Source organism: Larus michahellis, chromosome 2 (assembly GCF_964199755.1).
Source record: "Larus michahellis chromosome 2, bLarMic1.1, whole genome shotgun sequence".
Classification (NCBI taxonomy): Eukaryota; Metazoa; Chordata; class Aves; order Charadriiformes; family Laridae; genus Larus; species Larus michahellis.
The window spans coordinates 112,101,009-112,113,680 of record NC_133897.1 but is presented as its reverse complement, the minus strand read 5'-3'; the positions used below and the strand labels follow the sequence as shown (position 1 = coordinate 112,113,680).

The 12,672-nt window shown below is 39.3% G+C and overlaps 1 protein-coding gene across 2 annotated transcripts in view; it reads right to left on the bottom strand.

Annotated features, from left to right (window-relative positions):
• Positions 1 to 12,672, bottom strand: part of SPIRE1 (spire type actin nucleation factor 1) — a 131,229-nt gene that overhangs the window by 9,243 nt on the left and 109,314 nt on the right. For both annotated transcript variants that reach the window (XM_074576589.1, XM_074576590.1), the window contains 3 exons: positions 7,207 to 7,370; positions 2,065 to 2,155; positions 1,046 to 1,188 (listed from right to left, as the gene is read on the bottom strand). In XM_074576589.1, coding sequence (XP_074432690.1) covers positions 1,046 to 1,188; positions 2,065 to 2,155; positions 7,207 to 7,370 — 398 coding nt within the window. The remainder of the gene's footprint in view (positions 1 to 1,045; positions 1,189 to 2,064; positions 2,156 to 7,206; positions 7,371 to 12,672) is intronic.

Sequence of the window (12,672 nt, the reverse complement as noted above, 5' to 3'; positions counted from 1 at the left end):
ATCAACATGCTACTACCTGACCTTCACTTGGAATGAGAAACTACACTCTAGTTTGAAGGATATGATAAACAAAATCCAGCAGACCCTCTCAAAAGAAGAGGAGGAAGCATGTTGTGGGGATGTTTGGAGATTATCTTCTTGTTACCATTCAACTTCATCTAATAGGTTTGGATCCCAGCCACCATCTCTTGGGCCAGCAAGAACACTCTTCAAAGCCCATTAATACCACTGCACTAAAAGATGGGGCGAATGAATATTCCCTTCCTTTCAAAACTAGGATGTGTTTATCGATTTCTCTATTCACCAGCACCTCATGGGGCATACTTCAAAACCCTGCTGGTAGGAAAAGAGACGAGGAACATATCCTGCATGAAATTACAAAGCACTAATCAGTACGTCAGCATAAACGAACGAGGATTTCATACCCTTTGCTGTTTATACTCTGTTGGAAAACAGCTCTCAATTAAAGCTAATTGATCAAATGTACTGTACTTTCTTTTCAAGCAGTAATACAGGTTCTTGCCTCAGTAACTTCAACAAAGCAACACAGATAAACCTTGCTTTAGATTACCGAAAGAGTGTTCACATGTATAAACATTACCACACAAGTTCTTAAGGTGGGAAGAAAAGAAACCATTTGATTCATTCAGCCATTAACTAAAATACTTCCAACAACTAGAAAATTCCCCCAAATCCCAAAATAGATCCACTGCTTTGGAATCGTCTCTATTCAAATGGAAAATCAGTAAGGTGAAGTTCGTCTGTTTTGGTAACATTCTGAAATAAAATCAAGACACGTGGCTTTACCCAGAGTCCTAATCAAAGTGCAAATGTTTTCTGAGGCACCTGTACCTGGCATTTTGGATAAATATGCTAGAGAGACAAAGTTCAAATCTTGATATCAAAACGTCTTTAGGAGCCAAGGGCTGTTTCCGAATTGAGGAGTTTTCTGAGTCAAGTTCTAATCACACTGAAGCCAAGTTTTAATTTTCATTATACCCTTAGCATGCCTCTTTTTCTCTCTCCTACCACCCACTCCACTTACAAGTGATCTGGAGCTCTGTTTTGAAGGTGGTAGGAACTGTCTCACATTGGTTGGCGTTTCCTTTTCAATGGAGTGTCGTCTCTGAGGTGGCTGCCGTCTCTCAGGCTGGGGTGTAGATGATATGGGCAAGAACTTTGGAGGCACTAAAGATTCAACCAGTATAAAAAAATTAGTTCTTGTAAGACAGACTGTTGGATAGCATTGCTCAGTACTTAAACTAGCCACTGATTTTCTAGAATATCCACTATTGGTGGCTGAAATTACACATCGTACTCAGAGCATCTTCAAGACAGGTATCACATTCATCACGTTTTTCAGACTGAGAGAATAGAAATACTCATAAACTTAGCAAATACAGGCATGCTACCATCCAGTTATCACTGTATATAAACTCAGTGTTTCAGGGTATTGGCTTATTCTACTTATTTCACCATTGTGCACATAAAATGCATGCATAGATCACAGGTTTCATTACAAAACCTTTCCAGTGAAACTGAAATACTTTGAAACAAATGAAAAATATTGTTACACGGTAAAGCCTACAATAGCTACATCTGAAAAAACGAACAGATCCTCCCCTCTTCCCAGTAAGTACTTATGAGAAATACTGGTGATTGCTATGTGTCTTTCAAACAAGTACATTCACTGCAATGGTGACACAGATGAAGGAAACATTTAAATTGGTCTTAGGTTAGAATGCATTTCTGCTGCAACAAATTATTTTATGAGACGAGTATAGCTAAACTACCACCCATTCACCCCCCATTCCTCTACAGTTCCACATCAAGTATGAAACCTTCTGTTTCACAAAGATATCCACATGTAGTGGAGGCTAATGCCTTCCAGTCATTAATTAATCACATTTGACCTATTCAGCAGGTTCTAGGGTTCAGCTTTAGAGATTTATTCCATTAACACCACTCAGTTTAAGCTTTCTATAAACGTTTCAGACTAAGTTCATAGAACAGAAGACAACAGAAGCATGTAAAAGCAGCCACTAGGCTCTCATCAAAACTCACTCTTTCTGCTGCTGGTACCTTCTTGAGAGGCGTCTTCCACTTGTGAGGGGGAGATGCTGCTGCTACTCGCTGATTTGTGCACTGATTCCTCCTGTGTGGCAAGAGAAAAAGAAACAGAATTCCTCACGGATTGTTCTTCCTTCTCTTACTACTTCTTAACACACAGAAATCACAAGGTAGTACAGGTATTTTGCACCACTCAATCACTCACAAGGCCCTAGAAGAAGTCCGGAGAAAAACATTGATTCTACGCATTGATTCCATTGAGTAAATGGAATTTTCAACACTCAATTTTTTCAGAAACTGGAAAAAATGGTACATTGTTTGTAATTCAGTGTACTTAACTATCGCATGAAAAACAAGATCAGAAGAGACGTGCACGAATCCATTGTAATCTGTTAATTTTCCTCATTGTATTCAAGAACTTTTAAGGATTTGCAGCTACAGGAGATACATTAACTCAACTTTATAACTCACACTAGCAAGGAATCAGCGCTTGGATTTCTCTGGTTTCCAAAGGATGGAGAGCCACTCATACAAGTGACTCAGGTAGAGAGAAATTAATCTGATCTCCACTGCACTGTTCTCTAATCCCTAATCTTGGTGCATACCTCCTTTCTTCTGTATAGAAAAGAAATCTCATTCATTATATAAGCATGTTTCACCACAACAGCCAAGAGCAATTCCTGCAAGATAAATGAAAGTGAAACGGGCTTTGACTAACACCTTTCAGCTATCTAAAGCATTATGCCACCCAAATTATTAAACCCTTTGCTTTTACCTAAAACCTCTGTCCACCAGACACCAGTGAGATACAGATCATCACAGGAGCCTCCCAAAGGAACAGAGTTGAAGGACTGAGTGTGAATGCTCTTTAGCTCTAATGTGAATGCTTTTAACCAAGGAGACTTACATCATTTAAGTTGTCAAGATTTACAGATCAAACAAGTGATCTGCTCTAAAATCCAGCAAGTGTCTGAGCTTCTCTCTCACAAATTTCCTTAGTTACATAAACTGCAAGCAGGAAAACCTCCACTGGCTGAAAGATTGCCTTCTTTGGTAACAGCAAGTCAGGAAAAAAAAAGCTGGCAGGATCACCTCAATGAACTCCATGCATCACAGGACAGAGGCCTTTACAAATTCCCATCAGGTGATCTGTGCTCTGTGCTTAGCCCAAGGGCTCGTTGTACGCGAGGACACTGTGATGTATACTGTTCCCACATATATGCCACAACACAGTATTTTGCAAAGGGACTCAACTAGCTCAGACCCCAAAACAATATACTCACTTTAACACATGAAGAGTGACCCTGCGAAACAGTTGTGATGAGAAGCTTGGAGGGAAGTTTGAACAGCACATTTAACTGCATCGGTTTTTTTACTTCCAGAAACCAGGACAGCATAGCCACAGAGTTAGCTCAGACAGCTTTGCATTTCACTGCTTCATGTTGCATGGTTGCCTTAAAAGACCACTGGAGACCTTGTAAGACAATTGGTTGCACTGTTCTTTGGAAGGGGTGAAACAGTGTTCACAAATCTAGAGTCAAACATTTAAATTTTGTGAAAGAGAATAACCCATGTAAAAGGGAACTACTAAACTTTTCACTTTGTAGAAGTCAGCTTCTTCTGAGTGGAAGATTACTTACCCATTGCCAGAGAAGCTAACAAGCTAAGACAAAGACAAAGCCTAAGTAGGCTGTCAATTAAAAAAAAAAACATAACCATGGTGGCATGCTGCTCGTTTTTACAAATTAAGAGCAGCCAGGGCTTCAGAGAGGACTTTCTGAGGAGCAGGTGGGGAAGAGCTGTCTCTGGAACACAATCCAAGCAATCCGTGCTCTAGACAAGTCTCTTGTTCTGTGGGGCCCTTCCTAGTCCTGACCAAAAATTTTAAGTGCTTCAGTTGTCGGCATTTTATGCTGTAGAGTCTTACAAAAGACCGAATTATGATTCAAGCAACGGTCTGTGTATTGAGTTTATTTACATGCTTTTCTGGGGGTTTTGTTCTCTTTTTTCTTCCATTTTTCCTCTGTTTGAAACACTGGCACAGAGAGAAGAGAGACAAAACAAGGTGCACAACTTAAAATATCAAAAGCCCATATATTTTTTAACATAAAACTGTAAAATAGGGATTATAGAAACGTTTCACATGTCCATCTGATTTTGCTAATTGCCACCTTTCAATGGAAAGAAATAGCTATTGACCAATCTTCATTCCACTTCTGAACTTGAGATGGACATGATGTCTGTCACATGTTGCAAAACTAGGTAGCACATAGGTGTCTCCATCTTGCTCCCATTTTTGTGAAAGATTTCTAGCTACTTCATTAGTAATGGATGAACACTGGCTATTCCAGTGGCCTAGGAGTCTCTTTCACAGAGTGAAAGAAATGGACAAAAATAGAGGAGTAAGGTGCTTCTCTATGGTAAAGACATACAAGAAAGATTCCAGGAGCCACATTTCTTATTCTAAAGAATGAGAGCAAATGAACTGTCAGAGCCAATGGTTAAATATAAAAAATAAGTAAGTATAAACAACCAATCCAGGGAGAATGGAAGCCAAGAGTATGTTAAATTTGATGTATCGTTCTATTTAGACAACAGGTATTCCTGGTTTGTCATTTCAAGTAACTTCTTCTGTGCAAAAACACATGCACTGAAAATTCTGTAATCGTCCTACAATTTCTCAAACATGGAAGGCTTTTTAAAGAATGAAAACTTGTGCAGGAAGTATTGATGAAGCATCGTATGAATTTCTTTGTATCAACAGAGTAAGCATTGAGTATTATGGTAGACCATCTGACATTTTACATTTGAGATTGGACCGCGCACTTCTCCACAGACAGCTAAACAATTAGAATTTTACACATACTGAGAAAGCTGCAGCTTTAAAGGCATCACCTTAAAACATCTGAATATGTTACTGAATTGATTTTTCTCCGGATAACTCTAGCTTCATTAGGAAGATACCATTTTTATATCTGTATCAAAAATCACTATTAGATTGCTACTTCTTTTAGCCACACAAAGCAAAATGGCACTTCCTGCTCCCCCTCTGAAACTGTGATTCTAGCGGCGATGCAGAAAAAAGCAAGCACAGGAAGCAGGAATGGGTTATACAACATTCATCCTTGCCAGCAAACGGGCATAGGGCTGTATCAGACTTTCCCTTTCACCTCTGGCTGGAAATACTGAGTGTTGGGGCGTAGTCAGCATCACAACACAGCTGAGAGAAGAACAAAGGGGATGCGGGGTGGGGGGTGGGGGAAATGCATCTGCATCATAGCTCATTTGGAGGTCCTCAGCTCAGCAATGCAGATATTTGCAGCCTGTAATTTAGGGCATAACATAGTCATAATTTAACTCCCAGTGAGTAACTCTAAATAGGTTAAGCCCAATTCAAATTGCAGGCAAAGAGGTGTCCGAGTCATTTATAGGCGATCAGGACAACACATACGCTCTTCTGTGTGTTACATACACAGTAAAAGTCAGCAAAGAAATAAGACATTTTGACAGAGCGATCGCCACTTTCTTCAAATGTTCTTTGTCCCACCTCCCTCTCCAGCTCAGAAAATTTCACCCAAACTCCCTTCAGTTTGTTTATTTACACTACTTCAGCACTGTTCCTGAGCCCCAACCAGTATTCTGCTGAGCATCTTAATCATCTTAATTGCTTCACCAGCTACTTCTGTTGACTCAAACCAGTACAGCATCTGTTTTCTGTGACAGTTCGATGTGGCTGATTTATTTTCAATTTATCTTTTGCTGTATGTTCCAGAGCTTGTTCTATATGACTTTGCTTGTCTACACGGTATTCCCTAATCAATAGTCACAGACAGACATCTTATTTTTCTCTTGTCCAAGGATCACTTCACATTTCCCTTTACAGAATTTTCTTTTAATGACTTCTGCTCATTTTTCCACGTGAAATATCACACTGCATTAGCTACAAGCTGGGAAGCTGTAAGTTCAAGATCCAGCTCTCATTGACAGGTCTTAATATTCCTGCATCCTGCCCAGCTTCATTCATATTAACAAAACCTCTTATAGCCTCCATTGTAATTTTAAAGACTGCTGAGAGATTTCAGAATGCAAATCCCTTCTGCTTTCAGAATACATGCACCAAATTATGCACCCACACAAGCCACCCATAGGATAACCCCTAGTACAAAGAGGCTCAACCTTTCACAGATCAAGAAGGTATGCAAAGAGATAAATTTCTCCCCACATATATTTCTCCTCAGCCTCCTATCTTTCAGCTTAGGCGCCTTTGTAAGCGCCCTGTCAGGAAATCCCTCCTTCCCTATTTATTAGAGAGAAAGAGAGTCAAGGAAGACTGCCTTCCCCAGGCTAAAATTAGCCTCCATGAATAAACCCCGCCTGCATGTGCTTTCCAGACAGCTTAACTTTCAGAAAGGTCCAAACTCAATTAATAATAGTACTGGTGCAGAAAACAAAGCTCATTCTTGAGGATGTAATGTTGGTACTTCTTGAGGATCATTTATAATGCAGCTTTTAAGAGAGAGCTTTTTAAACCCTCTGTCCTTCTTATGCTTTTTTAAATCTTTAACTCTCCATTTGAGAGAGGATGGATTCGAAGTTTTTTCTCCATCTAAGTGGTATTTGCTCGTCCCTGCCTGTTGTCTGTGAAACATTTGTTGGGTGTTACTTCCCAAGCCTATATTGCAAACTAATGCACTGACATTTGCACCAAACTTCAACCCCTCTGGGACAGCTGACGCTCATTATTTAACAGCTGGTACGGTGAGGCTGGCCTCCGCGTCTGAGGCCTTTAGCGACAGCTTCTGCACGGGTGCCAGAAGGGTGCAACAAATTTGCCTGCAGTCCCAAATGCATAATTGCTACATATACGCTGTGGGCAGATACTGGGCATTTAGAAAAATTAGTAAATACTGGGTTTAAGGCCAAAATTAGCATTTAACATTTTAGAAAATATTGTCATTTTTAAGGTCTGATCTAATGCTTTTGATCAGCTTTTGAAGTTCTGCAGGTTGACAAAGCAGTCATGGAAAATTCAGATTATAATCTGGAAAGTCACTTCTCATCTGATCAACTCAGCAAATTAAGGAAGACGACTCAATTCTGACAAATCAAGAAGCAAGTTGTGTCCTGATTTTTTACCTCTGAATCTGAGCTGTCAAGTTCAGCCAACGTGGGAGCCTTAAGGAGTCTCTTGCGTTGTACTGTCACTTGCGTGGCCCCGTTCTGCTTTCCTTGTGGTGCCAGACCACCGTTCACTACAGAGACATCCAATAATTTTCTTCCAGCCTCTGGCGTAGATACATCTAGCAAAAGAAACAGAACAATAGGTGTTTGGACCTAATTTTTATTTTGCCTTCTCAAATCTTACTGTCAAGGCAATACACACAAAAGGGAAAAAAATATTGTGATAGTTATATGTGTGCAATTATTTCACTTTAGCAATACATTGCTCAGAAAACTACAGGCAATGGCTTGTGGTACAGAAGCAAGATGAAAGAATGAAAGCAGTGGAAAAAGCAGCAGTGCAAAATACTAAAAACCAACCTCAGACTAATACCAAAGTAATCCTGTGTTAAAACCAAAAATATTCTTCCTTAAATTTATAATTAACCATATAACAAGCATAATAAGAATGCACAACCGTATCTGGACAAGTGGGTTTCTAATGAATCTGAAGACAACGCCACACTGAAATTAGAAGGTTTACCATGGAGTAAACCTAGTTTTTCCTGTGAGGACAGAATTACACTTTACTTGGCAGTATACAGAAAAGGAATGAAAATGAGCTAAATAACTAGCATTCATCAAAAATATGCACAATTCTTAGGTTTGCATGGTCGTTTGTATTAAAAACATGTCTGTGATGTCAAATCTTCACGTAACAGCAGAAACATAAAGTTCCAGCTCTATTTTCATCTCCATGAGTTTTACAAGGATGTAACTCCACTGAATAAATTACTTGGGATTTCTGCCAGCGTGCAATGAAGATGCATCTCGGATAACATAAGCACTGGGTTTGCTGTGTTTAGCCTAGCTTAGCTTAGACATTAAGATAATGACCTAGGCTTTGATATTTTAGGAGAGCTTAGAGTTCGGTCTGATAAATCAGTTTTATCCCTGTAAAAGTACAAAGCGCAGTATTCCAATCTGTAGGAAATTATGTCGGGAGGGAGAAGGAAGAGAAGCTTTTAATCTTCCATTTGCATATATGCCTAAGCATCTGGTCTTTCTACAAATGTGTTTTTCTACCCGTGTAATTATAGGACTCCTTCCCCAGTCTTGTAATAACAAAGTACCTCCAGGTATTTTAAGACCAGGGTAATGATGAGTTATTATTCCCATTTTTACACTTGGTGAAAAGAAGCACAGAAGGTTAAATGACTTGTACCTTAGGTTACCAGGAGGACTATGACAGAGAAATGATATCACCCAGATATTCCCAATGCCAAAAACGTAAGTACTCACACATCGTTTGGAGTTACTTACATAGCTGCCCTGGAATAAACAGACACGGTCGCTGCTGCTACAACACAATTTGCATTGATAAAAGCTGTTCTTGCACTAGGTAAGTTAAAGCTACACAGTCTAGACAAAGCCCCAGTTGCAGTAGTAGGTCTGTTTTACAACATTCTCACCGGAGTAGCTATTAAAAGGGAATAAGAAGATGAATAAGTTAAATCAATATACATTTTAAAGAACTAATTAGGTTATTGTTAAATGCTAGAAACTGAGCTAGAAAGGACAGGAGATGTATTATAGTTCCTCTATAAATCATACCTTCAACTGGGAGTATAAGAAAAGGCAATTATTTGGACTATTAAAGTCACGGTGACATTCCAAGCCCATGAATCGGTGTACTACAGTGTTATTACTGCCTTCAGGTCCTCCCTACAAAGAGTTGCAATCAAAGACTTAGACTCTCTAACCCTTAGTTCCTATCTTCAAAGGCTTTGCTAATGGGTGTCCTGACTAGCACTATGGCTTATAGGTCATGGGTTTTTTTTCCTCCTAGATTTCTGCGAGTACAGCATGGGCGTCCTCCACATCAAATGCATTCCTGCTCTAACAGCCGCTCAACACAACCCCAGAAAGCAACAGCAGGAAAACAAAAACCAAACTGCCTCACCTCCCTGCTGCCAATATCACTTCTTGAGACCTCATAATTAGCTGGCACGCAGTTGATTGAAGAAGCTCAGGGTTTCCCAAATGAGAAAGACAAACCCCTTTGATTTGTCTTTTGATTGCACAGGGCGGTTCCTGAACAGACTGTCCAGTGAAGCAGCCCTGGCACCAACAACACAACAGCCAAAGGTGGTGTCCCTCCTCTCCAAACCTCCGTGGGTGGTGACTCCCCTGCCTCTTCAGGGAGGCTGAAGAACGGGCTGTGAGTATTGTTGGACTCACTGGAATAAAAATGATGGAAAGACCAACAGTATTGCCCTCTTTCCAAAAAATAAAACATACGACAGCTCTGGGGAAAGAGGAAGGAACATCAACCAGACATCCCCTAACACTACAGCAGGTGATGAAATGGATATCCAGTTTTCTGTTATTTTCTGTTTTGTTTTGGTGTTTTGCTTTTGTTTGTTTTCTAAGAATTTAGACGCCATTTCTTTAGGCCCCAGAAAGGGAAATTTCTAATCCATTTTGGAGATAATTTATGTAGCCAATCACTATCTACAAAGCCTAAAACAGGTGTTATTTAAGCTCACAAATGTAGGAGTTGTTCAGAAACATATTGCTTATAAAATCTTCTTGGAATATCAGAGAAGCTTTAGGTGACTTGAGAATACAATCCATATTATTTGTTTTGAAGGGCTCTTCAGCAGGAAATGTCATTTATCACCATTCTTTCCTCTAATCTAAAAAACAGGGAGTTTTTTTTTTTTTTTACAACTTGCAAGCACTAAAGAATAAAACAACAATAAACCAATGAATTTTACAACAGTTAAATTAGAAAACTATTGTATTTTTAAAATCTCTTTTGACAACAGTACTCAAGTTCAGTTTATCATTCCTGCACTTACAGTTCTGGATATACATGAATAAAAGGATTATCATAATTTAAGGAAGGGATCATAAAATTTTACAGTTTCATCTAAGAGACTTCAACAAAAATAACTTGTTCTGGAATTAAATCCAGGATTCATTAGCAGTTACAGACCAAGAAATGATTACTTTAAGCTATTTTAGTGATGTACTCAGGCAACAGAAACATCACCATGTGACAAATGATCGTACATCATCATAAACAAGATAAAATTAATCAGGATAAACAAATCAGGAGCAACCATTAGACTAATGCTTATAAAAATGAATATGACAGAAGACATTAACGGACAATTCTTTGAAACAAACGCCTAAATTTATTTTTTTTAAAATGGGTAGTAGTTGCACAATCTCTAGTTTCATAGAACAGCTAAATGTTTTGGAGATGATTCAAAATTTGTTAAAAAAAAAGGGCTTGTGTGAGTAACACCCTGGGGTTAAGATTTTATTAGAGAGTCAGACACACTGGGAGAGTGTCATTTCTCCATGTTGTCAGGCAGCAAGTACAACGAACAGTATCTGCAAATTGGATGAATATGTTTGGTTTCTTTTGAGTTTCTTCTAAGCTATCATTACAACAGGCAAATGAAAGAAGAGAAGGTCTTGATTTGATTACTTGATCTTTGTCTTGGCCTTCCCTGACTAGCCTTAAGAAAGGGGAGACAAAAAAACCCACCCTAGGATAATATGAAATGCACCTTTATTTACATGTAAGAGTACGTCTCTTATGAAACAAGGAATTAATCAGACCACAGACTACATGCAAACCAGAGCAGTCATGTAACCATATGCTGTCTGCCTCCTAACCAGCTCTCCTTGGCAAATAATGACAACAGAAACCTGAATTCTGTTCTATACAGCAAATGTACTCCTCAACCTCATCATTTATACAGAGTTTAAAAGAAGGCTAAAATGGATTTGCAGAATCAATATAGCTATATGATGATGATAATATACTGGGAAAGATTATATAATGAATAATGGTAAGAGAGACACACTGTTTCTTCCAATCGACTTAGATGAAGAAGTCAAACCTGAAACCTAATAAATCACTGTATCAAACTGCCAGTCTTTTGCTGGTGTTTGCAGCACATTTATTATTGTGTTATCTAAATTAACAGATTACCAGGACCCGGTAGAGTTCCTTCCACGCTGGTCTGAGGCACAGATCATGTAAAGCCAACAGTGATACACATTACCTCACAGGGTTGGGAACAACAGGAATAATCTCTGTGAAGTTTGGCTTCAAACATTTCAGTTTTCTTTTTCTTCTCTCCCTGCACTCCCGGAACCCAAAATGTACAAGCTGTTCCTGAAGTAATAGCTTCAAAGCAGCCACGCACATACGGCTTTGAGGTAAGAACTGAAGTGGGAACAACTGGTCTTTTGAGCTACGTTCAACACAGTGCATAGAACTGAAGCTGCTTTTAAGCTATGTTTCTATTAGAAGAAGCAGGCAATGACTGCCCCGGTTCTTAGTTGATACCCGAGTACCTCTCAGATTACTCTCATTGGTGGCTAACGCTTGCTCCTTCTATTCTACCAGTAGGAATCAGCAGTGTAAAAGGAGGACCCAGGCATCCCTCCTCTCCTCTTCAGGATGCCAACAGCAGGCAGATGTGTGGAGTTGGGCAGAGTGACACACCAACTACACGGGCTCGGTGCCAGCTACAGTCTTCTCAGAACTGGTCTGCATCATCCCAGTTGCCGACAGCAAGCATAATAAAAGCCTGGCACCTGTCTTTTAGCACTTAGCAGGAAACACTTCTGGTTTTCAGCTGGTTTGTGTTTTTTCATGACAGCAATTCCATCAAGCAGAGAGCAATGAAAGCAGTGAAAAAGCAAGGATGTGGAAATAGTGACCATAGAATGAAAGCACAGTAGAGCTTCCCTGACTCGAAAATAATGAAAAAAGTAAAAGCACGCAAAGCAGCAACATTCAAAACTACCACTTATCTGCTTACTATCAACATCCCAACCCATCTAATTCATTTGTACTGCTCATCTGGTGTCTCGCATCTACCTAACTGGAATGTTTTAATCATCCTGAATTTACTTCTAAAGACAATTTATCAGATCACTCAGTCACGCCATTTGCTGAGAACCACATGACTTGAAAAAAACAGAAACAATCACATTTGGAAGACGGACAAAGAAAACAAGAAGAGTTCTTCAATGGTCAGTCAAAAAGAGCAAATCCAAGTACAGTATAGATTGCTATGGAGCTAATTCTTTAAAATAAAAACATTATGGTAATGAATTAATGGATTATGAAGGGAGCTTTTACAAAATACTGTTTGGATTTAAACAAATGAGGATGTCTCAGGATTCTTAGAAATAAAAGGCAAAAGAAGCAGACACACGTAGACGGACAGACCTGAACATTTCCCTTTTGTTGGTCACTGGCACATTCAGTTGTACCGTCTTAAAACTGAAGGAACTTTTGGCATATCTGAAAGCAGCAATACTTTTTGAAAACTGAAGTTTGGCTGTTAACACTATTATCTGACCCCCTGAGCACCCTTCAGTTTTCAGTGGAGTAAAACGTGATACCAA